This window comes from Clarias gariepinus, chromosome 22, assembly GCF_024256425.1.
Source record: "Clarias gariepinus isolate MV-2021 ecotype Netherlands chromosome 22, CGAR_prim_01v2, whole genome shotgun sequence".
Taxonomy (NCBI): domain Eukaryota; kingdom Metazoa; phylum Chordata; class Actinopteri; order Siluriformes; family Clariidae; genus Clarias; species Clarias gariepinus.
Window position 1 is genome coordinate 28,374,236 of NC_071121.1, and position 25,765 is coordinate 28,400,000.

Sequence of the window (25,765 nt, forward strand, 5' to 3'; positions counted from 1 at the left end):
TTTAAAGTGCGCGTGTGATCGTTATACCAGGGAGCAAGTTTCTTATCTCTAATAATTTTTCTTTTGACTGGAGCTACATTATCTAAGGTATAGCGAAATGTCGACTCTAAATATTCAGTTGCCTGATCGAGTTCTGTGGGGTCAGACGGCGATCTAATCGAAGTTGGGAACTCTGGGAGATTACTGATAAAACTCTGTTTGGTAGTTGATGTGAATGTACGTTTCATACGGTAGCGCGGGGCTGTGTGTACATTATTATTATGACACACTTGAATTGAGACAAGATTGATCATGGTTAAAGGTCAACAAAATACACCAGATGCAAAAAGAAGACTTTTTTGTCAGACATAAAAAAGAGTCTCTATTGCAACAAGAGTTTGTTACTTAACATGTGAATCTGAGGACAGCGTGTCTCTCCAAGTCCAATAGAAAAGTTTTTTTAATGGCTTCATAGGTGTACGTCCATTCCTTTTGGAATTCAATGTTTTAAAACACAGATCTGACCAAACATCACTCCTAAAGCTGCTGCATAGGAGGACGACAGTCCCCTCCAGCAGCTTGTTCAGTAGATCCAAAAGGCCAGCCGTCACCCCTCGGACCCTCTGACCCTCTGACCCAATCCTTCACAGCAGAGCTCTGGGTAAAGAAAACAAGAACAGTCTTGTAAAGACAATGATTTCACAGAATGAAAGTTATTATAAAAATAAAATATATTCTATACACCACCAGCAAGTGTAAAAGACTGTATCTGAAATTCTAATGATGCAGTGCCGCCCGTGTGTGCTGGGTTGGGCCCCAGTGCCGCCCGTGTGTGCTGGGTTGGGCCCCAGTGCCGGCCGGGTGTGTGCTGCAGCATGCAGTTACTGGGCAAAAGTCTGGCCAAAGTGGGGAAAAAGATAGAAATGTCTAAAATACCTGTGAGCTAACTAAAACTTTTATGAAATAAATGAACAAATTCCTACCCAGAATAAAGAGTCCACAAACGGCCATTTCGCAGTATGTTAGTGTCAGTCTGGCGTGGTGGAGGGGGCGGGGTCTAATAAATCACATGACTGCGTCTCACGGAAGGTAAAGTGCTTGATTTCATAATTTTCTTTTTTTTTCTTTTTAGTTCACAAACATTCATGTACGTATTTTACTGCATATTATTCTGTGTATGTTTGTGTATGTGATGAATAAAAAATTTTAATAGACTTTAATTTGAATTTTTTCGTTTATTCAGTCTGTGTTTCCAAAGTTTTTAAGAACACAATGTTGCTTGTTGTCTCAACAAATTCCACTTTCTTACTCCAAAAATACAATATTAAATCATTTAACATTTATCTAGTTGGAGTTTTTCAAGTGCAAAGTACCTGAAGGAAATCCACACAATCCACAACTCCATGCAGACAAACATGAGGCAGGAATCGAACCCGGACCCTGGAGGTGTGAAGTCACAGTGCCACCACTACACCGCAGCACTGCCTTCATTATTATTATTAATACTACTAATAATAATAATAAATAAATTAATTAATGAATAAATAAAATCAGGGTTGATTTAGGGTTGGTGTAGGTTGTTTGCTCTTGCTGTATATTTGGAAGCAGGAGCTGAAGAGCGTGTGAGCTGTGAGTGTTTAACTGTAGGACAAACTGATTTTTTTCTTTATTTTTTCTTCCTATGTAATAATTTGTACTATTTAGTGTGACGTCATTGTTTCTTGTGCACTAAGACCCTCAGTTCCTCACACTAAATCTTTCCTTTCGATGCTGAGGAGACGGACTGACTCACTTATCGTTTACTTGCAAATCAATTCAAAAGAGTCTATTCTAAAGAGTCGATTCCAAAGAGCCGATTCAGTCCCGACTGCCCTGTGAGTCCCGTCTCAGCCCTGCCGTCTCTCCCCTCCAGGACTCTGCGCTCCAGCCCGGCTCTCAGGTACAACTTAACCTCATTTATTAACCCTGTAGAACTCTGTACATCATTTAGAGAATTGGGGGGATTCGTGAAATGAAGATCTTTAGAAAAGTGATGAAATAACTGAGATGTCTGGAAGAGCAGGAGAGTCTTAAGAACTGTGTGTCTGTGTGTCTGTGTGTCTCATGTCTGCTTGTTTTAATTGGAAGCTGCATCACATAAACACACACACACACATACATGCATGCATTCATACACACACATACATACAGACATACATACAGACATACTGTACAGATGGATATTTCAAATTATATATAGATATATTTAATATTTTTTAAAACAAAAAAATAACACATATGGAATTAGTTAATTGAGTAACAACAACAACAACAACAACAACAGACCCAAATGTCAGCTGTTCTGGAACAGTTCTCGCAAGAACAGTATTCTGTGTGTGTGTGTGTGTGTGTGTGTGTGTGTGTGTGTGTGTAAGTATATAATCTTAACATGGTTGCATATTTACAAAGAAACGTAACACTACTATTTAGATTACTGCGAGTCCCCTACATACAAACATTCCAGTTACTAACTTTCAAAGATACGAACAAGTGTTCATGTTTGTTCAATCACTGGCGTTAGATCACATGTCCGGCGTACTTTGTGTGCGTGTAGCGTGCATCCCAGCATGTCCGCTAGCAAGCGTTCAGCCGTAGCGATAAAGCTGGTTCTGCTAAGAATAATATACTGTGTATAGCCAATCGTCTTAGTATCCCAGAACCCAGACAATATTTGTTGGAATAACGAATGAGCGTTTGTATGTTGAGGACGTAAAAAGTCCCCACAATCCTCTACAAGAGTTTCAACAACATTACACAACACTAGCAGAAGAATCTCTGTGCTGTAATTTTTTTTTTTCAGGCTTCAGTATATTTTGACTGTTGGGGTGCCAATAATTTACAACTATGGTGGGGACTGTAATAATATATATATATGAATTTGACACAGTTTTCATAGTGACGTCACGTGTGTTGACGTGTACACAGTTCCAGCGAGGGATGGGAACACTTTTTAGCAACAGCAACTTGGTTTGAACACAAAGCAAATATAAAAACCTCCCGATCGTGAGGACACACCTGGTGTTCTGCATGGACCAGTGCTCCCACTGCGCCCCTGGTCCTCAGTAGTGTCCCCTGGTCCTCAGTAGTGTCCCCTGGTCCTCAGTAGTGTCCCCTGGTCCTCAGGATTTATCCAGTCAGCTGATGAAGCACCTTTTCAGAGTTGAAGTGTGTGTGACAGAGACACACTGGACTGTGCAGGACAGACTGGGATCTCAGGGGGTTCTGAACCTGGGGCTGGGAACCTGTGCTGTATATGAACTCTGTCCTGGAACTCTGTGATGTTCATGTTCACCTGCACCACAGGAACAACTGCAGTGTGGTTACAGCCGAGGATGTAAAAGTATAAGAAAAGTATATCAATGGGTTTGGGTGACATGTTTCTGCTAAAGGTTTTAATTATCTTTGTGTGTGTGTGTGTGTGTGTGTGTGTGTGTGTGTCAGTCTGTACAGTCGCCAACACCTCCTGTAACAGGAAGCCAGAAGAATGTTATTGTTTAATTCAAATGAGAAGCTCCAGCTTCCATTCCAGCTGCCTACTCAGTGTGTGTGTGTGTGTGTGTGTGTGTGGTTTCTTGTATTTACTTTTGTTACTTCTTTAGCAAAGTTCATCTGGTCTACATGGTGTTCCTCTCACACAGCGAACTGCTGCCAAATTCTTCATTTCACAATGAAACCTTTCCAGAAATATAAATAAAATGTAAAAAAAATAATATTAATAGAAATAATAAATCTTTTTTTTTTTAAATAACAGACACTAGACTACTTTAGAGAGAAGAGCAGAGACGAGATCATTGCTTCTGCACACCTAAAACAAACCAACAAAGTCTTCCGTTCACCGTATTGTTTATTTATTTATCATTTTCGGAGAACAATTTATTTCAAAACTGTTTATAATTCATGATCAGCGCCGAGCAGACGTGCAGATGTTTCCTGCAGCGTTCCATCACCTTTTAGGGAGCTGGTAAGGAGAACCACACAGTTCCTAGATGAGTTCCTGTCCTGAGACTGTTGTAGAAATCAGAGTTCAACACTTCAACACACCTGAATAAATGTACTGGACAGAATGTGAACGTTGTAGCCATAAAACAAATCCAAGAAGCAGTTACTACAGAGAAGGTCCAGCATGGAGGAGGCTCTCGTCTGAGCTTCTCTCATTGTTTTAAACATGGTGTCCTGCACCATTCTCAACGTAGCACTCATTATTTTTACAAACAGAAAACACACTAGTAATATTTTTTCATAGCACTAAGACATCACTGGTCCTCCACAGGAGCTTAAGTTCCACCTCAAGTAGATCAATAGAACCATAACGTGTTAAGTTCCTAAGCAAGTTCTTCAGCTGTGTCTCCATTTTAAACGTGAAATCTACGTTCTCATGTGGAACTCATGGTTTCTCTGTTCCTCCTTCAGGTTTTAATGAAGAACAATGTTTCCTCTCCCTCTTTCTCTCCTCCTCACCATCACTCCATCCTTGGTCCCATTTTCGTTAGCAGTAAATAAAGACCTCCTCCGCTGGACTGACAGCACCGTGCCTCTGCTCGTGAACAGGAACACGGTGCGACTCCCGAGCCCCGCATTCAGTGACGGAGACTCCGAGGATCTCAGTGATGCCGTGTGTGGAATTGACTGCCAGAGAAACCTTCCAGATCCTGGAACCAAGGAACTGGAGCGTCTCCTGGCCTATGAGACGTTTTATGAGAACGGTAGTCGGACACTGACGGAGGTGGAGTTGCAGGATGTGAGGAACACCTCGTCGTCTTCTCCGACCGTTGTCTCGCGCAGGAAACGGCAGGTGTACGGTACAGATGGACGCTTTGTGATCACAGACAAGCACTTCATCACCAACTTCCCGTTCTCGGCATCGCTGAAGCTCTCGACTGGATGCTCGGGGGTTTTAGTGTCACCTAGACACGTGCTGACGGCGGCACACTGCGTTCATGATGGTCGTGGATACCGGAGGAGGCTGAAGAAGCTGCGTGTTGGTGTGATGAAGCTACAGAGAAACACCGGGAGAAGGAGGAACATGGAAGAAAGAAGCGAAAGAAAACAGAAAAAGAGAAAGGGAAACAAGAAGAAGAATCAGAATAAACGGAAATCCTCGGAAAATCCTGAACAGCCGACTTTGCGGTGGACGCGTGTCAAGCAAACGTACGTACCGCAGGGCTGGATGAGCAACGCCGGTAACGAGGTGACGCTGGATTACGACTACGCCCTCCTGAAGCTGAAGCGCAGTCCCCGGGTGAAGCACATGGATTTGGGCGTGGTCCAGCGCGTCAGGCGGCTCCACTTCTCTGGATTTGACGATGATCACGCGGGAAAGGTGGTGTACAGGTTCTGCTCGGTGACGCAGGAGTCCGGCGATCTGATGTACCAGCACTGTGATGCTCGGAGAGGCTCGAGCGGCGCCGGAGTGTACGTGAGACTCCGCGAGACATCTACGGAGGCTAAGGGGAAGTGGAGGAGGAAAGTAATTGGTGTGTTTTCGGGACACAGGAGCGTGAAGGAAGCGAACGGCACACACAGACACTACAACGTAGCGGTGAGACTCACGCCCGCCAAGCTCGCCCAGATTTGCCTTTGGATCCACAGAGACGGCGAGCGGTGCGCCTCAGACTGAGACCAACTTCAAGTGACATCGAACGTCTTGAGTGCCAAAATTTTATCCAGGGGAAACAGGATTTACGCGGGAATCCACTTTATCCTAAATGCACATTTACTGAATTTGCCTCTTCAGTTTGTTAATAGACCTACTTAACAATCTTTATACACTCGCTCAGAAAGACATTATCACATTTACACGCTTAAATCTGAAGTAGAACCACACAATCATCTACACTTCCTTCAGCTTTTCGCTAGTTTTTCTTTTTATGCTAGGATCAATTTTAATACCTACAGTTAGATCCTGAAGTAAAAATGAAAGAAAAAGTAACCGTCGCCTTTTATAGAGGTCATAACATACAAATTTTTTTTTTTGTTTTTTAAGTTTATCAAAAAGTTGGAAGGGTTGTCTCTAGTGCAGTTTACTCACTTTGCTAATCCACTAATCCATCCAACTCATAGGGTGTATTAAATTTCAATATAATACACCATTCAGTTTAGCTTATGTTTATAAAAGACAGGAAGTGCAGCTGTGTCCTAAACCACACCCAGACATCTGCACATCTTAGACAGATAAGCATCGTAGCTGCAGTGTCAAAATAAAAAAGTAAAAAAAAAAAAAAAAAAAAAGTTATACTGGTCAAAATCCTTTTTTTTTTTAATGAAATTTAGATTCAGTAGTACTACATTATACACAAATACAGGGAGACCAGTAATAGCACATACTGATTTGGGATGGGGCCCACGCTCTAATTGACTGATGGTGGCGTCACCTGCATTAGTGTGCTACATAGAGCCCTTGATTCTTGACAGTATGACGTGTCATTTAGAAAATTTTGAGCATCATCACACAAGGCCTATTTCCTGTCCAAAAAGAAGGACCAGTTAACATTTTTGGTGCTAATTATTATAAGTTTTAAAGTCATCATCTGATCACCTTCTCTGAAAATGAACTGAAATCTTAAAGCAAACTAATTTCTAGACCCGGTGCTGCCTATGTAGGGAACCTACGCTCAAACAGAACACAGGCAGTGATGGTTAGTTTACTGTAACAATGTTATTGTAAAATGGTGCGGAAGATTTTAAATCCATAAAAGAAAAAAAAAAAAAAAAAGTGCTTGTGTGTTAATGTAACTTATGTGCTGATATTAACATTATGGCCTGAAGTACACACAGCTTCTGTTTATTTAAACAAATGAGAACAGACCCAACGGTGGTACATAATCACTCCTTTATTTCCTTAAACAGATGAATTACAGGTCATTACAGGTCATTAATCAGCAAATGGTGTTACTGTGGTAGCAAAAACAGACACAGGCTAAGTGCAAGGCTAGGCTACAACCGCGCTAACATTATGGGATGCTAATAAATATACGGAGTGGGCGGGGGGGGGCTTTACCCCTCTAGAGAGCCTGACTGAACAGCGTCCTGGTACGAAGGCCCGCCCTCTTTAGGCTCAGGGAAGAGCTTGATGAGGTCATCAATGCGTAGGATGGTGATGGCTGCCTCGGTGGCGAATTTCAGACTCTTGGTTTTGACCATAGTGGGCTCGTACACGCCCGCCTGCTTGTTATCCCTGGGCTTCCCGTTCACCAGGTCCAAACCGATCCTGCACACACACACGGAGGTCTGTTTAGTTTTCACATAACAGAAGTCTTTTACAACAGCATCAAAGGCAGAGAGGCAGAGAGAGAGAGAGAAAAAGAGAGAGAGAGAGATTGTGTGTGCGCGTGTGCTAGTCCTAACAAGGACACACGGACGAGACACAGTTCATGGTGACATTTTGTGGTCTAGCAAAAATTTTGCTGGCTCGCGACTAAAGCTGTAAAACCTTCCATCAATCAACACATTTATCTTGTTTTGCCCTCAGATATTTGTGTAAGAATCGCTCACAATAACTGTTTTAAGTTCAGCATGTTAAACAGTTAATGACTTTTATAGAAATCATACAGAAGTGGATTTAAATAAAGACCTGATTTAAATGTTAGTTATATTTGAATGTTTAAAACACAGAAAGGGGCAATGGCAAACACTCAGTCTAAACTGAAAGCGTTTAAAATCATCATTAGATCATTTGATCTGTTTGTTCACAATATTTCTATCTGACTGTCGCATGTAAACATTTTGAGCTACTAATCCAAGGCTCTGAATCTATTTAGTTCTTTGAACAGATCCAAACATTCCTTTTAAACATTATCAAATTAGATTCCAAGAGCTGATTAAAGTATTACAAACAGATTTAAACACGGGGCTGTATTTAATTAGACGTCACTCTGAATTATGACTGTGCAAGTCTGTGATTAAGTAAAAACCTTTCATAAAGCCTGAGATCTGCATATTTAAACTGATTCAAATGATCAAATACAATATGCAGAGAATCAAATATAAAAATTCAACAGAGAGTCAAATATGAATCAATAAATGAATCCATGAATCAATTCAGAGTCGCATGTAATGAGACTTAAATATTTAAATAATTTTTGATTATTTTCTTATGAATTTATTAGGGATGCACCGAAATTTCGGCCGGCGAAACGTAAGAAAGCGCAGAAAATAAAAGCCGAAATTGTCGCCACGCCTCTCCCATCCTCCCGTCTCGTTCGCGCTGTCATTACGCATCAAACACGGAGTATGTCGGCAGTTTGGAAGCACTTGGAAGCAAGTTTTGTTATTGTTAAACAGCCTTATTACTGTTACTTATTATCAATAAAAGTTTTATTGCTTAATTAATTTGTAGTTTTTTTAATACAAACAAAAAGAAAATATTTTAAACATGTTTTTTAATGAAGCCATTGTCGGTTTCGGTATCGGTTTTCGGCCAAGTGCATCCAAAAATTTCGGTTTCGTTTTCGGCCCAGAATTTTCATTTCGGTGCATCCCTAGAATTTATTTTTATGTGAATTTACTTTTAATCTTTTTATAAACTGAACCAAACAACACAATGACGCTCTATAAATCAGTCACTCTTAAAAAGACCCAAGTGATCAGACACATTACACACACAGACCTGAATTGATTTAAAGAGTGTGTCAGTTCGATATAACTGTGAAAACACAAACTGTGATAAATGATGGCATCAGTGACTCCGACTCACCACTTGAGATTCTTGCGTTCGGGGTTGACCTGGGCTTCGTTGTGAAACGCTCTGAGTTTGGCCACCAGGTCGGTGGAGTCCTGCGCGGCGTTCACCGCCAACGTCTTAGGAATGACGAGCAAGGAACGGGCAAACTCTGCAATCGCCAGCTGCTCCCGTGAACCCTAGAGACACACACAACAAATTAACATCACATTCCTCAAGTGTTTTACCAAATTTAAACGATTGTAAGTCAAATAAAAATATTAAAATAAAAAATAAAATAAATAAACATAAATTAAAAATATTTCATGCCAGGTTTGGTCCTCACCATGCTAGTGGCGTAGTTCTCAAGGTAGATAGACAGAGCTGCCTCGACAGCGCCCCCTCCTGGAACCACAGATTTGGACTCCAACACTCTCTTCACCACACACAGCGCATCGTGCAGCGAGCGCTCCATCTCGTCACACATGAAGTCGTTCGCTCCACGCAGGATTATAGAGGCTGACGTGCGAGCCTTCGTACTAACACGCAGACACACACAGACATAGACAGTAAGGTCACCTGTGACGTTACGGTCACTATAATAATAATGTTATTTTGGGACCGGATATTCTGCTGTGGCGACCCCTGTCTGTGAGCACCCGAAAGACAAACATCATTTTGGGGGTGATGTGGGCTAAACTTCTGGCTCTTACTTCTTGATGAGGATGAGCTCGTCGTCACACACCCGCTCCTGCACCACTTCCTCCGCCTGACCCAACATGGCCGCCTCGAACGACTCCTCCCCCTCCAGGTTGGTCAGGGACGAGCAGATGGTGGCTGCATGAACAGGAGTAATTAAATAAATAAATAAACAAACACTCATCGATGACCTGCAGAGTAAACGGTTCTAATTAGAAAGATGATAATAATAATAATAATAAAACTTACATAAACAAAGGTAAAGCATTTTCCCTCTGGGATTAATAAAGTTCTTTCAATCTTAAGTAAACAAAAATACCATCTCTAAAAACAATGCAGAATCACATCCTGGCTGGGCGTGGCTTACCTCCGGTTGCCTTGGCGATCCGTTTGAGGTCTCTCTTCAGCACACGGCGAACTGCCATGGCTCCGGCGTCCACAAAGTACTTTAGACACATGTCATCAATCCCACCAGTCGTCAGGACAACCGTCGTCCCCGGAGCCAGGATCTTCTGGATACGCTCCTTAGTGATGTCCGACTCTCTGATACAGAGACATGATCAACAAACATTAACCACACACACACACCATGTAGGAGAGAACAATGATCTCACACACAAACTGCTTTGTTTTTGTGTTCTCTATGAGTATATATGTTCTACCCTCGCTGTCAAATCCTTCACATGAGCTGTGAATGCAGTGTGTACAGACAACATGAGTGTGTGTACAACCCAAAGGAACACGACGGAAACACAAGTGTGTATGTGTGTATCTGTGCATAAGGCTCTGGGTCGACTCTGATTTCTCCCACGCGTATAACTACACACACACAGTCAGTGTGGCAGCAATTGAAATGGGAAGTCACACATTTACTTGTTCGTCTAAAATACCCCCCCGCCCCCCTTCACACTCACCTCTGTCTAATCTGGTCAAGTTGCTTCGGGTCATTGATGATGACTTGGACTCCCAGCTTCATCTTGGTTTTCTGCAGGCTGAAGTCCAAACACGCGATCTTGGCATTCTGTACTCTCTTCACCATCCCTACACACACACACAGAGTTATTAAGGTTAGTCACATGCACAGAGATACAAAATGTAAACTGTACATTCTCCCATGAACGATGAATCTTGATCTTTTCATGACCTCCTAAAAACAGTTTCTCTGAAGGTTCTAGCTTATTAAGAACTCTTTTTTTATCTGACAGGGTTCCACACAGAACCACCTGCGGTCTGTCTCACACAGAGTTCTGGATTAGATTATTTAACACTGTTACTCTGAGGGCAAAAACACCATGAACATGACAAGTGTGATGTTTCTTTCTTTTTTTAACGCCATGCCAGCTTCTATGGCTATATTCATGGCGAGAAGCTTTTTTGTTATTCAAGAAGTAGATAAGATGTTTAAAATTTATTTTTTCTAAAAAATTTAAAACCATATTTGGATTTACTTGCTTAAAAACTTTTTTTTAAAGTGTCAGTGTAAAACAAGTTCCTTAAAGGAGTAAAAGAGTTAGTCAAATAAAATATGTTTAATAAACAACTGGGTTCTGCATGTTGAACACTGTGGTGGGTTTTCTCTCGATAGTAAAAATGTGTTGCTTTCGTGTGTCCTATCCTGCATCTTGTTTAGGTCACTTGATGCGTGATGTTTCTCTCGTTAGAAGTTACAAAACCAAGCGGGTTTGACCTGGACAGTGCAGACGCGGTAACGAGCGGACGTGTGTGTGTGACTCTGAGCACATGAGAAACACAAAAGTATGTGTGTCTATCCGTATATGAGCTCAGAGTCAAACTCTGCTGTATCCCACGCGTATAACTGCACGCACACACAATGCAGCAGTAAATATAATGGGAAGACGCCGTGTTGGGGGAGGGGTTATGCGGCGACACCCACCCTGCGAGCCGACGGTGCAGTTGAGGGCGTAACCGTTGACCAGGATGCTCTCCTTCTGGCTGCGGCCGTGAGCCTTTAGCACGTTCACGGAGTTGATGGGGTACCGTGCCACGCCTTTACCGTCCACAAACTTCACCGCCGTGGCTGCGTCCACCACCATGTTGGCGAAAAAATCCGCATCACTGGAGGGTCAGGGGTCAAGGGTCAAACTGTGCATCATCAGAATAAAAAAAGCTCAGGTAATATCAGCACACACAGTAGTGTGTGTTTGTGTGCGCGTAACACATAGCAGAGCAGAGAGGATACACCCCGATGATCTTGGAGGACATGGAGGTCTTCGCTGCGTTGACCAAACACTCGCGGCCCAAATCATCGGCTCCGATGGTCAGATTCTCATTAATGTAGCGCACCGCCTCCCTGAAACACACACGATAAGAATACACAATGCATTTATATCTAAATAAAATAGGAAAAAAAAGTTTTTAATAAAAAAAAAAAAAAATCTTTACGTTTGGATTAAATAAAAAAAAATAATAAAAAAAAGGGTAAAAAAATGTCAAAACTTTAAAATATTATACAAAATACAAAAAAAGTATGAATTATAAAGAAAAAAAATAGAATATACTAGATGAGCTGAAGCTGAGAATTCATCCTTAAATGCAGTGTGTACATTAGCAACACTAGTGTGTGTACGGCCCAAAGACACAACAGGAACACAATTGTGTGTGTATCTGTGCATAAGGCTTTGGGTCGACTCTGATTTCTCCCACGCGTATAACTACACACACACACAGTCAGTGTGGCAGCAATTAAAATGGGAACACACATTTACTTATGTGTCTAAAATATTCTCTCTCTCTCACACACACAAACTATAAAATACACAACTGTGTATAAAAAAGGAAAAAAATAGAATATACTAGCTGCTCACAACTTCATTCGTATGAATTTAATTGCCCGCTCACAACTGCGTACAGCGCCAGCTATTGAATTTTAAGATTAACTAATTATTTAATCATTTTTTTTGTAACAATATAAAGGCATTTTTCATTTAAATTTCAAAGTAGTATATCTTCTCTTCTCGCGTGTTGACTGATGTAATAAAGCATGAGATATTAGAAATAAGAATAATTAAGTTAAGTATTAACATAAGGGAAAAAAAGGAAAGAAATATGCAAAGATAAATAAAAGCACAAATTCTAGTCATTCAAAGATGACAACTTAAAGAAAGTGTGTGTAAGCTTGCTCTTACTTGCAGGCGAGTCTGTATCCGCTGATGACGGAGGTCGGGTGGATCTTCTGCTTCACCAGTTCATCTGCACTCTTTAGCAATTCTGCAGCGATGATCACCTACACACACATACACACACACACTAACCTTTAAGCAGAGTTAAATCTTTAAACAGGCTGATTGATTAAATTAAACAAATGTTACATCAGTTCATATAGAGCCAGCAGGAGGCGCTGCAGTCTCTTCAGACTCTGATGCTCTTTCCTCTGTCCTGTTAGCATAGCCACACACACTGATCAGCAACAGTGGGCAGCACTAAAATAGGACGTCCACAGATGAGGGCTGAAGGGCACTTATAACACACACATCAACACACACATGAGTGTCTTACCACAGATGTTGTCCCGTCTCCGACCTCCTTATCCTGCAGGTCTGCGAGTTCACAAAGCACTTTGGCGGCGGGATGTTCCACCTCCAGCAGCTTCAGGATGGTGGCACCGTCGTTCGTGATGGTCACGTCCTAACAACAACAAATCATTATTATGTGTGTACGCGAGAGAGACAGAGCAGAGTGTACAGCAGATGTGAGCTGAGCATGATAAACACCATGGACGCTCACCCCAATGTCGTCCACCAGCATCTTGTCGAGCCCCACTGGGCCGAGCGAGCTCTTCACGATGTTGGCGATGGACGACGCGGCCATCACTGCAAAACACACATTTCATTTCACATAAAAACACTCAGACAAGTTCTCTTCTTTCTTCTACACTTTATACAATAAACTAAGCCAACACTAGAGACAGATATGTTCTGCTCAGTAACGAAGTAGCTCTGTGTTTAATTTGATGTGAAGTTAAATATTATTCTTGTATTTAAAGTTACTTTGTAGGCTGTTAATGAGGCTGTAAGGTAGCAATGTACATTTAATTATTCATAAAACTTTTTCTAAGGTTTAAAATTGTAACAAGCTCAGGGAGAAATGTAATATTGAATCAGGATGTTTATAGACTTGCACAGGTATCGTGATATCGCAACGGGAGGAGACTGCTGATTCCCATTACTACCCCCTCCCCTCAAAACACACACACACACACACACACCCTACCTGTCACATAACCATCATTTACCCATCACTCCCACACAATACTGAGAATTGTATATCAACTGGAACAATAAGGAAATGGGTAATGTATATACTGAAATGTGATGAAGGTATAAAAATAACCATCAGATGAGGTTATAATTAAACAGAAGAAATATTTTACGATTGTGTGATACATTTTGATGTTTTTGTTAAATAGTATAACACAAACCCATATTCATATATAACCCTTGTTCATTCTGATTATATCTTCTATTCTTCCTTTCATCCTCTTCCTTTTTTTAGGAGTGGCTTCAAGTGCCCAAAATATTGCATTTTACTGACATTTCTAAAAATCCTTCTTCACTGTGAAATAAACGCGTGCATGTGATTATTGTGTATTTTCACCTCGACACCTCGCGATTTTCTCCGTATGAGACTAAACTCGGACCGAACATGACTAAGCTAGCTGAAGAGCAGCTACGCAAAAATAATGGGCGTTAGCAAGCAAACACGAAGCTTCATTAACTAACTAACTAACCAGTTAACTTAACTACCCCTCCGGTACATAACACCAGAGTATAACTAACTATTATTGCTTTTATTACATCATCACCTCAGCAGCGCTGTCTGTGGAAAAGCCGCACGTGAGGCCGGCACGCGCCACACTTCTCTTAGCTAGCATGAAGCTAAAACGTTAAAGTTTTATATTCTGTTTCCGCTCGTTTCGCTTCGGTTACGTTATCAGGCGTGTGTTAATCACTGCGCGTGTGTGTAAACGTTACCATTCTGAGTCCGCACGGACTCGCCGGTGCTTCTCTGCCCAAGCACGTTTAACGGACCCTCCATCGCCGCCATGTTGATCCGCAAGAAGAAAGGAGGGACCGCATTGCATTATGGGTAAACCCTAACCGGAAGTAGCGGTATCTAGAATGTTCGAGATAATCTGAAGCTTATAATGAAACGCGCTTACACTTAACGTCGTACATACACACACATATATATATATATATATATATATATATATATAACCTATATACAAGAACACGCTTTAGAATGGCATGCGCGCTTTCAGACAGTTTAACCATATTTTTTTTAACCATCGATGATATTTTCCACACGCCCTTACACACAATGAACTACAATTCCCATTAAAAACGAAGAACTTCTGCATTTCGTTGGCGGCATCATTCGTCAGCTCGACAGCGCCTCTAGTGGACTTTGTGACACATATCTCATTATCGCTCTAATCGATGTGAAATTTCTTAACTTTAAAAACAATCTTCACTTCTCGATCCTTTAACCACACAATGTGCGTGTGTACTGTACTTACTGATTTAATGGTTTTGTCAAGATGAACAAAGTATTGGCCCCGCCCCATCAATAAAAAAAAAGGAGAGCACAATAGATGTCCATTTAGAACATAAAGTTTTTCTAAAATTTAAATACATGATAACGCATGCATGTTTAGGTTTATTTTATTATTAAAATATGTAAATATCAAATACATCAAACAAATAAAACAAAAAACAACGGTGTAAAACCCTTTAAAATGTTTTTCTCTGTGAACACTAGATGTCGCCAAAAGCTAAGTTTAAGCATCAGTAAGTCCTGTTTCAGTATACTGTAGTATTAAACATCCAGCTACTCAGTACTGGCACAAAGTCGGAAAACCGGTGACATCATCCTATCTGCTGACTTTGTTCCTAATACCATCTTTTTATCTTTATTTTGCTTATACAAGACACAGTATTGATGTAGGTTCCGAACCTGACTGTAAAAAACACATTTTAAAATTTTCTCCAGGTCTTTTGCTTGAGTTTTACATCTTACACAAGTTTTTTCTTTTAGTTTCTTAATCTTATGTATATCGTGAAAACAGTAAACATTAGGTGTGACACATCTTTGAGTCTGGATTAGTGCAGAAATCTGTCAAAGTGTCAAAAGGACACATCAGGCGATAGATACTCCCTACCCTGGAGATAAATCCATCGTTTCTATGGTAGTTACTTAAGAGGCCGTGTTGTCAGCCCAACACACAATTATAATTCACACACCACAGGGAATCTGGAAACATCAACTTAACCTGCATGTCTTTAGACTGTGGGAAACCGGAGAACCAAGAGGAAACCCACCAAGCACATGCAAACTCCATGCACACAGACCCGAGGCAGGAATCGAACCCAGACCCTGGAGGTGCAAGGTGACCGTGATAACCACTAAGCCACCGTGCCTATCTACTTTTGCATACTGGCCTGTAAACGAGTGGCTTAAAACTTAACGCTTCTTTGAACTTTTACAAGAACAGACACATTATATTAAGAAATAAAGCCCAATGAGAGTCAAACTATATAAAACAAACAAACAAACAAACAAACACCCAGAAACATGATGACCACAAATGTTGTATGTTTGAACTGAAACATTTATTTATTGCCTCTGATACATCGGTTTCCTTGAGCAGTTACAGCTAGGCAATTTTATAAAAACAAAGTACAGTACATTTAATTTAAAATTAAGCAAATCTATAGCAACACTTTAATGACATAGCCTAAAATTTACATCTTAACAAATAATAAAAAATAAAAAAAGTGCAAACCAGATGAATGAATGAAAAAAGTCCCCAGTGAAACAAGAAACAACATGTACATGTGAAAAAAACAACAGAACTTTTGAACATACTTCATTCATATTTATAGTCAAATTGGTAGATTTACACTGATAATTATAACATTTTATTAATAACTATTTATTTGTTTGTTTCAATATGGTGATATTCGTGCTCAGTGCTCATGGGGAAATGAATTAACAGTCACAGTAAACAACTTCAACCAAATTATAGCAAACTACCAACGGTAGATATAATAAATATCACTAGGTTAAGACTTGGAATATCTTGACAGGATGGTAAAGAAAAAGACAAATAAATAAATAAAAAACTGAAATATTTTAATAAAATTCCAAAAGTGTCAACCCCCGAGTAAAAAGTGAGTGATGAACCAGTGTTTATTGTTCACGTGGTTTAACTGGTGATAAATCGGGTGCGGTGTTGGACGGTGTGATCATGTGCACAAGTGATCGTGGAAAAATTAAACTAAAGTTGACGAACCTACATACAATACACATCTGATCTCACTGTAAGTCTGTAAGTAACCTGTGGATAACCTGGTCAACCAGTAACGATTAAAAATTAGCCTAAAATTATTACTTATTATTTATTTAAGACAGCCCTAAATCTTTTTTTTTTTAGTTCCTTACTGCAGTAGTCAGTGCTACGGTTTAACTCTGAAGTGAATAGAAATGCATTAAGAAAAAAAAACTTCAACCAATCAATGGTAAAGCATGGCTAGGTGTCCTTTTTTATAAACTATCTAAAATATATCTATGACTTATATACAATATATATTGCTTCCTATTGCTTCCTAGTAAAATAGACGCATAATTTTTATTGTTTTTTTTTGTCCTTTAAAAACACAGTCATGCAGATTTAACCAGTAACAGTGCGTATGATCCTAAATTTCCTAAACTGCAGAAACAGTTTGATTTTTTGCAAATGGATGCTGAAGTATCATCAGTGTGTCGATATTAAATCGCTACAATAAAATTCTTTAAACACTAGCTTAAAAGTTTTACAGTGGAATTGTTAGCAAAATGGATGCTAAGGTATGGCTTAAGAAAGATAGTGCTGGAGTGTTGACGATGGACAGCTCGGAGTACTTACAGAGTAAAAAAAAAAATGTAAAGCTGAATTCTGATGGGAAATCTTTAACACTTTAAAATTCACCCTCTCTGACTGATGACCTCAGTCCAGTCATGCGAGCTGAGTTCAAGTCAAGCTCAAAGCCGGAATTTAAACTGTAATATTTTTTACTTTTAAACTATCCCTATGGCAAGAAAATAGCAAGTCGTGTTCAGTGCATTGCGAGTCGTTATAGGGATGAAAAATACAAAGTGTCCTATCTGATCCGTGCTATCTGTAATAGTGCATATAGTGTAGGACTGAAGCTGTGATGCGAAACGTTTAACGTCTGTTGGCGTGATCCTATAATCCATAAATGTGCTTTGCATCATGTAACATTCCCCATGTGGTAATTTGCAACTGCCCTTATGTTTCCTGTCAAGTGTACATCGGAAGTCACGTCTGTCCCTTAAGCGAAGCTGCTGGAGCCAAGACACTGGAACTTCTCCCGCAGTGACTGGACAATTTTAGGCTGATTGAGCGCTTGCTGACTGTCATTTGGGTCATTCCAGACGTAGCCCTGCAGAGCTGAGTCCGGGCTCACTGTACAGCGCTTCTGCCCGCTATCACTCTCATCCTCAGAGCGGATTTCCACGTAATCATCATCATCATCGCCGGTGTCTTTGAAGTTGGCCAGGTAGTTCTGTGTGGCGCTGATCGCATTCAGATTCGATTGTCTGTTCAGCACCAGCACTTGCTGCGAGTCCCTAAGTGTGAGGTCACATGACTGGGAAAGGTCAGAGGTTGATTGGACAGGACACTCAGGAAGGCTGTGCTGCCGAGGCCCGAGACCGCGTCCTGCGATTGCAGCCCCTGCTGGACGACTGGTGTGTCCCAGATTACCCATACTCCCATTGTTCTCTTTCTCATGCTGCTCAGCCAATGAGGATGAAGACTGACAGCGGTTATAGGGTGGAGTTTTAAAAGTGTGCTGCCCCAACGTGCTGTAAATATGTTCAGAGTCATCTTTACTGGTTGGAGTTACATAGGTGCTCCAGCGTTGATTTGGTGGAGTGCTCGGAGGTGGTGGAAGGTTCTTCAAGGCCGGAACAGATGCCGCAGATGACAGCTTTTGCTGAGGGGTTGAAGAGCGCCCTCCAACTTCAGAAGGCCAGGACACAAAGCCAGATAGTTCACCATTGCTGTAAGTGCAGTTCAACCAATCAGTCTCTGGGAATGCGCTCTCGGGCAGGGATGGCGAGGAAGCCAATGCTGAGCGCAGAGAAAATGGGTGAGGTCCTGACACACTGACTGACGATTTCAGTACTGGAGTAGTAGGAGGCTCCCTAAACATCACCTGCTCGTACAGATGGGAGTACTCGGCTATCCTTGCTCCTGAAAAGATCAAAGAAGATACAATAGAATCAAATAGTAAACAGAACAGTGAGCCACTGAACTATGCAAAAGAAAAAAAAACAAAAAAAAACAGGTTTATTTTTATAAATTGATCAACTCACCTATAGCTGCTCCGCCTTGTTTCTTCTCTTCCAAAATGGCAGCTAAATCTTTTGCCTTGTTGGTTCTGAGTCTTGCACAGCTGGGCTCATGGTCCATGCTCTTCATTTTTAACAGCTGATTAGCCTTCTTTATCTTCTGGCTGTATTGTCTGGCCATTAGGAAAACCCTGTTTCTTCCTTTCTCTCCTAATTCCAGCAGCTGGTCTCCAGCATCTCCAGCCAATAGAAGACCAGGGGGTGCCAGAGGAAGGTATGAAGGATCTAGACCACTAAATAGCGCTTGTAGCTCAGGGTCTTTCTGTGCAGGAAGGTCCTCATCATCCATGCGGAAGCTTCCACTGCTAAGCCTGGCTAGTTTGTTCCGGATGCTCTTGACTGTGCCGGGTGGGGGTTCAGGGCTGGTGATTTGGATTTCAGGTATAGGGTTGGAATCTTGGACTTTGGGAACAGGACTTGACACTTGGCCAATTGGACTACAGACTAGGGGCACAGGGCTTGAGACTTGGCCAACTAGACTACAGACTTGGGGCACAGGGCTTGAGACTTGGCTAACTGGACTACAGACTTGGGGCACAGGGCTTGAGACCTGGCTAACTGGACTACAGACTTGGGGCACAGGGCTGGAGACCTGGGGCGCTGGGCTGGAGACCTGGGGAGCAGGGCTGGAGACCTGGGGAGCAGGGCTGGAGACCTGGGGAGCAGGGCTGGAGACCTGGGGAGCTGGGCTGGAGACCTGGGGAGCTGGGCTGGAGACATGGGGAGCAGGGCTGGAGACATGGGGAGCAGGGCTGAAGGCTGCAGGTGTACCAGGTGGTGTAGATGGAGGGGACTCAGGTTCATCAATCTCAAATGTAGGCTCTCTTACAAGTTTGGGAACACTCAGCACTGGGAATTTGAATGTTGGAATGGGGTGGAAGGATGGAGAAGTGGGAGATGATGTGATTTTCTTCACCTTCTTAGCACCATCTGTTTTGACATGAGAGTCACTAGCTTTCCGTCCAGAATTACACTTTTTGTTGGGCGATTGATTTAATTTTCGAGTCTTGTCATGGGAGTCTTGTGATTTCAGCTGGGAGTTGACTGCCTTTGTTGGAGAGCTGTGTAATTTATCTGAAGAACTTTCCGTTCTTCCCTGAGCATCACACATCTTATGTGGTGACTCTGGTCTATTAACAGGAAAAGCTGCAGGGAGCTTGTCAGCTTTCTTTTCATTATTTCGGATATAGTTTTCCAGATCATTCCAGATCTCATCAACTTGCTCTGACATGTGATCAGCTACAGACTGTACAGACGGTTTATCCACAGTTAATGGTATTTCGATATCACTAACTGAAACAGAAGGAATCCCAGGAAGAGGTCGATTTGCTACTTTGCTGTAATCCACATTTGGTATTTCATCAGAAACAACTGTTCCTGTGTTCTGACTAACTGTCCAGTCTGTCTTGGGTGATTGTGCATTTTCCTGTTTGGCTGGTTGTTTATTTCCTCTACCCGTCCCATTGCCAGAAGGTGGCAGTTCACGGAACACAATAGTATCATAGACATTTTCCTCTTCCTCTGGTGTCTGCACATTGGACGATTCAAATGGTGCCCCCTCTTGGCCTGAGGACCTGTTGCTTTCAGATGAGCTCTCTATTTCAACCGGAGAAACTAAGATTTGTGGTGGTACAACCAGTTTCACCTCAGAAGAGGACTGGTTAACCTCTGGATCCTTTCGAATCAGTCCCATGGCCTGCAGTTCTTCGTAGCTAATATTATCGTAAACATTCTCAATGTCGTCGATCGTCAACTGTTCCGCCGATGACGATCCGGATATCTCGTTACTAGATGACTCTGTGTTACTGTGCACTTCCTCTTTGAGGACCACTTTCTTTGTAGGACTTTGTCGCTCGCTTTGTTGCTCTCCAACGCTACTTGCCCTGCGTAAAACTTTCCCCCTGCTGGCTGGGAGGTCTAACTGCACCGACTGCATTTTTTCAACATCCCAGCTACTTGGTCGTCCAGGACGATCGTCCAATGTGTCATGATCGCTTTCTACATCGTGCCCACTTGTATCATTCTCAGTGGGTACAAACATCTGATAAATGTCTTCATCGTCATCGATTTGGACTGTCTTTTGCCGAGTAGGGAACATGGCTCGACGCACTTTGTGGTCTGCCCATATGTTTGGAACAGAATGTCCACTGCTTGATCCCAGCAACTGAGAGAAGGGATCATCAGCCCGTGTTTCAGGAGGACAGGTCACCCGTAGGATGGGTGTATGCACCGTCTCCTTCTGCAGAGACTCTTTGGCCGTCTGGGAAAGAATAATCAAAAATTAGCATGTTTTTACTACAAATTTTGTGTGTGTGTGGTTCTTGGTTGTGTTGATCTCACCTGTAAATCAATATGGTCAAGGCTGTGGTTCTTCCACCGGTCGATGCTGTCCACAGACACCTGGGCGTTTAGCCTTTTCCTGCTACTTTTTCCAGGTACACGTAGCTTACCTCCAGAACTCTAAACAAGATTTAGCTCAAAATTAGGACTGAATTCCCAGTAAACCAGCAGACAACAAAACAATTAATAACATTCCTTTTAATTTACTGTGTTACTTTTCTGACAATTTGTCTAGATCATTAGAGGGAAGATTATAAAGTTCAATCATAACTTAAAATTGACCCTACATATAATCCATTAGTTTTAAAGGTTACAGGTCTAATTAGGACTCACCAGTCCACTGTCATCTTCATCATCAGCATCCTGTGGATGTAACACTTCGTCCACATCACTGTGGTCACCATGGTCACCAGGGTCCAGTGACTCCTGTGATTGGCTGACGAGACTGCGAGATCGACCAATAGTGCCCAGGTGGACTACAGGAGACAGAAGGGTTGCACCAAAACTGCTTCGCTGTAAGAAATCCAGGAAAAAAATTAATTAAAAAATGACTCTTCTTGCTTCCTTTGTGCGTGTTTAAAAAAAAAAAAGACCAAAGGTTAATACCTTCTGTATATCTGGACTGGATACTGTTAATAAAAATTGAAAACAGAATTCACTCAATAACCATGTCAGATGCCAATATACAATTTTTACTAACATTCTGTAATCTTAAACTTTAGATTTTTTACATTTGTAGTTGTACTTACTTGCATTTTTGTTTTTAAGCAGTTTGGACAAGGGCTCTGAGGAGAAAAGCATAGGATAAAAGTTATTTCCAATAATTTTATAATTAAAAGAATGTATAAAATGGTTATTTAACATCCTGCAGATCATACCGGTCTTCCTGCGGGCTCTTCTGGGGGAAGGACCTTCTTTGAGGTTGATCCTGTTCTGGCCCTCAGGGCTACACTGATCTGCAGGAATTGAAGGTAAACAAACATTACACAACAATAAAACCCATCCATCACGTGAACATCCAGTTACAGGTTTTGTCGAGCTAAGGAAGAGTTTGATGGTGTAATGTTTATTTACAGCAGTTCAGCCAAAAAAAGTCCTAATGCAGGTACGGGATTTTGATGATGATTTATAAAGAGCATACTTACGCACATCCATGTCCAGAATGGCCTGCTTGGCCTGTGGAAAAGAAAAAAAAAACATCTGTTTACTTTTCATTTTTTATCCCACTTACAGTGTCGAAGTGGTCCAGTGTTAAAAATACTCATTTGTCTAGCGCTAAGATTAGCCAGTAGCCTGAAAACTGGCCCCTGTGAGGTTTTGAGGGCATCATGTACTTTTTTTTTTTTTTTTAAGTTTTAGAGGACATTGTTGACGTCAGGGGATAACTTCATTTAGAAGAGCTTCTTTTGAAGGCCTAAATTTATTTCGGGAACAAGGTCACATCAACTGGGTGAGCAGTGAGAAGTGACAAGATCTGCATTAACACTAGGGTAAGGACAGGTTTGTACAAACTCTTACCAATTACACTAACGTTCTTCAAGGTTGTGAGTTTTCAGGAACTAGTAAATCATGATCAGGAACTAAAGATTTTGTTCTTTTTTTCATATTTTAACTTAAAAGAAGGTTTATCCTTTAATGATCTAAATGAAACACTTTTAGTCAGTTAGAAGAACTTTCAATAGAAGGTACAGTGGTACCTCGGCCCCGCCTCATGAATTTACACCTTAAAAAAATTATTTTACCAAGCGAAGCAAGTTTACATCTTTTTTGTAGGCATTTTGCATTTTGTGTAAGATTTAGTGAGAAATTAATGAAACTGGAAAGTGGTTCACTGAAACGGTTATGAGCACAGAAAACTCATTCATTTCAGCTGAACACAGCGTCAAAAAGACCAGGGCTCGTATTCACAAAGCTTCTTAAGTCTAAAAGTTGCTCCTAGTGAGGAAATTCTAAGAAAAATCTTAGAGTTATAACATTTTCTTAGAATTTGCCCTTAAATTTAGGACTAAATCTTAGTGAAGATAAAAATGATTCACGAAACATCTCAGCCCTAAAAACAGCTCCTAAGGTCAAACTTGTTAAGAGTAGAGAGGAGGACTTTTAAGAGGCTTAAGAGTTTCTATAGCAGAGGACAAAATGGCAGAAAAAAGAAATATTCTCCAAACACTGAACGTAAAAGTGAACACTGCTCTTCTGTCCAATTTAGTTTTCTTGTTGTTTTACTTTCTTCCGTCTCCCTTGGGTTGTTGGCTTCATACCATCCAAAAGTGCGACTTAAACAGACCGTCCTGTAATCATGTAAACTGGTAAAAACTGAGCCATTTTGCTCCCATCAATCTGAAATGGTTTTTAAGTAATAAAATCAACTTGGTAAATAAATGTAAGAACTTAAATATAGTAACTACTGTGTGGAAATTGGTTGCTTTAATAGTAGACAACATTTGGCTGTTTTATTTAACTTTAAGATATTTAGCCTATAACAGAAACTTTCGTGAAGTAGCCTGTAGTTATGATTATATAATTTTTTTTATATACAAACATTATGACTTCACTGTCTGTTCTATTATCATGTACAGTGGAACCTTGGATTACGAGCATAATTCATTCCGGAAGCAGCTTTTGACACTAAGATAGGAGCTCTCTGAGAGAATTCTAAGAAGCTTTGTGAATATGGGCCCTGGAACCAAGAACTCGAGCTCCAGCAGCATGTGTGTTTAACCCCAGTGTGGCTAATATCAGCTTCACAAGTCTGGATCTCAAGATGATGTGGTTCCACAACGGTGGTACCACATCATCTTGAGATCCAAGTGTGTGTTGAGTGCCCGGACCTTTGCTGGGATTTTTGCCGGATGGTTCTCCAGGATGAGCCTCTTCAGGTGCTGGATCCACGTTCGCTTGTCCTGCTGGGACTTGGCCTGTGAACGCAAAGGAAGTGCGGATTTATCTGAGACGTATAGAGTGTGTGTGTGTGTGTGTGTGTGTGATGTGTGGCCTAAAATTTACACTCAAACCTTTAACTAAAACTAGATATTTGTTAAAAACTCATAATATTATTCAATAATAAACGTTTCATAACATTAAAAATGTAACACTCGTGTGTTTGTAATGTGACAGCGTTCACACTCACACACACACGCTAATGTTTTTAATCTGTCAAGTTGAGACCTGCAGGTCAGCTGTCACAGCGTTGACCTCGGGGTGAGTTTACACACACACACACACACACACACACACACACACTCAGGCATGTTGGGGCTCCTATGTACAGGGTGTGGTGTTACTGGGCCAAAGTTCAAGGCACCAATCCATCCATCAAAACACTTCCCTTAGGCATGACATTCCACTGTGTGTGTGTGTGTGTGTGTGTGTGTACCTGCACTGTGTGCTGCAGTTTGGGGTTCTTATAGTGGAACACACTGAAGCTAAGCGGCTCCTTAGGGATGACCTCCACCAGCATCAGGTTACAGCACTGCGGAGAGACACACACACACACACACACACACACCAGAGATACAGTCAGTCCCGACCTGCATGAGAGAATATGTGTGTGTTTGTGTGTGAGTAAATGTGTGTGAGAGTGTGTTACCAGTATGTGTGCCTTGTAGGCGTAGGTCTCCTCTCGTTTCTTGGTGATGAGGAGGAGTTTGTCGAAGAGGAAGAATGTTCTGTCATTCTTTACCCTCTGGACCCGGAACGTTCCCTCCAGAACCAGCTCGCCGTAACCGATCAGATCCGGACCCTGCCAGTTCGTCAACAAGCTCTGGATCTCCTGATGGAGCGAGAGAGAGAGAGAGAGACTTACGTTAGAGCTTCCTCACCACCCTTTCACTTTCATCTCGAGAAAAAATGCAGATTAAGTGTGTGTGTGTGTGTGTGTGTGTGCGCTCGTTACCTGCAGTCTGACAGTGTTCTCGTGTTTCCTCTTCATGTCGTTGATGTGCCAGGCGACCCTCTGCATGGTGTCGATGGCCTCCTGAACCACCGCATGTCTCTCTGAGTCCTTCTCCAGATGTGTGGCGATTTCCTACACACACACACACACACACACACACACACACACACATGAAATTGGAAATAATAGGAACACCAAACACATTGATGGTGAAGGTCATGAGAACAATGAGAGACTCGAACACTTAGCCTAAACTAGCTAAATACAGTGTTTATCTGTTAATGTAGCTAGCCTAGCTACTAAGTGTTAGCTATTTAGCTCGCTAGTATGCGGCAGTTAAATCATTATAAAGGCAGAAAAAGACAAACCGCAACATTTTCCTGAGAAATGTCACTCAATTATAAATGAACAGGACATTAAGCGTTAACGTAATGCTAACTAAACTTTAAATATTAATTAAAGTAATGCTAGTTAGGGATATAAAAGGTACAAAGTTATCTAACTAAAGGCTAGTAGATTAAAATAAGGGGTTAAAATGGGTCAGGTGGTTAGCTGGTTAGCGCTCTGCTAGGGGGTCATGAAGGGAAGCGCTAAAGATAACTAGTGAGATAACGCTATTGACGCTGTTAGCAAGTTACTGTCAATTAAAATGATTTAAAGGGGGCCTTTTTTACTTACACAAGAAAAACCTCACGCAGTAGATCAGTATAACGTTTTTGCCG

General features: G+C 41.4%; 3 protein-coding genes across 5 annotated transcripts in view; 1 reads left to right on the top strand and 2 right to left on the bottom strand.

Annotated features, from left to right (window-relative positions):
* The first annotated feature begins 1,844 nt into the window (after positions 1-1,844).
* LOC128510597 (inactive serine protease 35) lies at positions 1,845-6,233 on the top strand. Its single transcript, XM_053483003.1, has 2 exons — positions 1,845-1,918; positions 4,429-6,233. Exon 2 carries the CDS (start codon positions 4,445-4,447, stop codon positions 5,633-5,635), a length of 1,191 nt encoding a protein of 396 aa, XP_053338978.1. The 5' UTR covers positions 1,845-1,918; positions 4,429-4,444; the 3' UTR covers positions 5,636-6,233.
* Positions 6,234-6,830: 597 nt separating this feature from the next.
* On the bottom strand, positions 6,831-14,465 carry tcp1 (t-complex 1). The gene is made up of 12 exons (XM_053483324.1): positions 14,365-14,465; positions 13,118-13,203; positions 12,890-13,018; positions 12,520-12,617; positions 11,574-11,684; positions 11,268-11,449; positions 10,288-10,414; positions 9,741-9,916; positions 9,388-9,511; positions 9,021-9,213; positions 8,711-8,874; positions 6,831-7,225 (listed from the first exon to the last, which is right to left on the bottom strand). The coding sequence occupies exons 1-12, from the start codon at positions 14,435-14,437 to the stop codon at positions 7,012-7,014; spliced, it is 1,677 nt and encodes a 558-aa protein (XP_053339299.1). The 5' UTR covers positions 14,438-14,465; the 3' UTR covers positions 6,831-7,011.
* A 2,562-nt stretch (positions 14,466-17,027) lies between these two features.
* LOC128510151 (pleckstrin homology domain-containing family G member 1) overlaps positions 17,028-25,765 on the bottom strand; it is a 44,157-nt gene continuing 35,419 nt past the window's right edge. For all 3 annotated transcript variants that reach the window (XM_053482205.1, XM_053482204.1, XM_053482203.1), the window contains exons 7-18: positions 25,044-25,175; positions 24,738-24,920; positions 24,525-24,620; positions 23,980-24,066; positions 22,297-22,327; positions 22,030-22,107; positions 21,901-21,936; positions 21,758-21,780; positions 21,485-21,664; positions 21,152-21,271; positions 18,776-21,071; positions 17,028-18,653 (exon numbers count right to left, since the gene is read on the bottom strand). In XM_053482205.1, the coding sequence (XP_053338180.1) occupies positions 17,728-18,653; positions 18,776-21,071; positions 21,152-21,271; positions 21,485-21,664; positions 21,758-21,780; positions 21,901-21,936; positions 22,030-22,107; positions 22,297-22,327; positions 23,980-24,066; positions 24,525-24,620; positions 24,738-24,920; positions 25,044-25,175 (4,188 nt within the window). In that variant the 3' untranslated portion in view covers positions 17,028-17,727. The remainder of the gene's footprint in view (positions 18,654-18,775; positions 21,072-21,151; positions 21,272-21,484; positions 21,665-21,757; positions 21,781-21,900; positions 21,937-22,029; positions 22,108-22,296; positions 22,328-23,979; positions 24,067-24,524; positions 24,621-24,737; positions 24,921-25,043; positions 25,176-25,765) is intronic.

Bases quoted from the DNA above. Each gene is read 5' to 3' on its own strand.
- LOC128510597 (XM_053483003.1), top strand. From the start codon at position 4,445: ATGTTTCCTCTCCCTCTTTCTCTCCTCCTCACCATCACTCCATCCTTG.
- tcp1 (XM_053483324.1), bottom strand. From the start codon at position 14,437: ATGGCGGCGATGGAGGGTCCGTTAAACGTGCTTGGGCAGAGAAGCACC. The intron at 11,685-12,519 runs GTAAGAGCAAGC...TGTGTGTTTCAG, and splicing joins GGATACAGACTCGCCTGCAA to GGAGGCGGTGCGCTACATTA. The intron at 10,415-11,267 runs GTGGGTGTCGCC...GTGTGTGTGTAG, and splicing joins CTGCACCGTCGGCTCGCAGG to GGATGGTGAAGAGAGTACAG.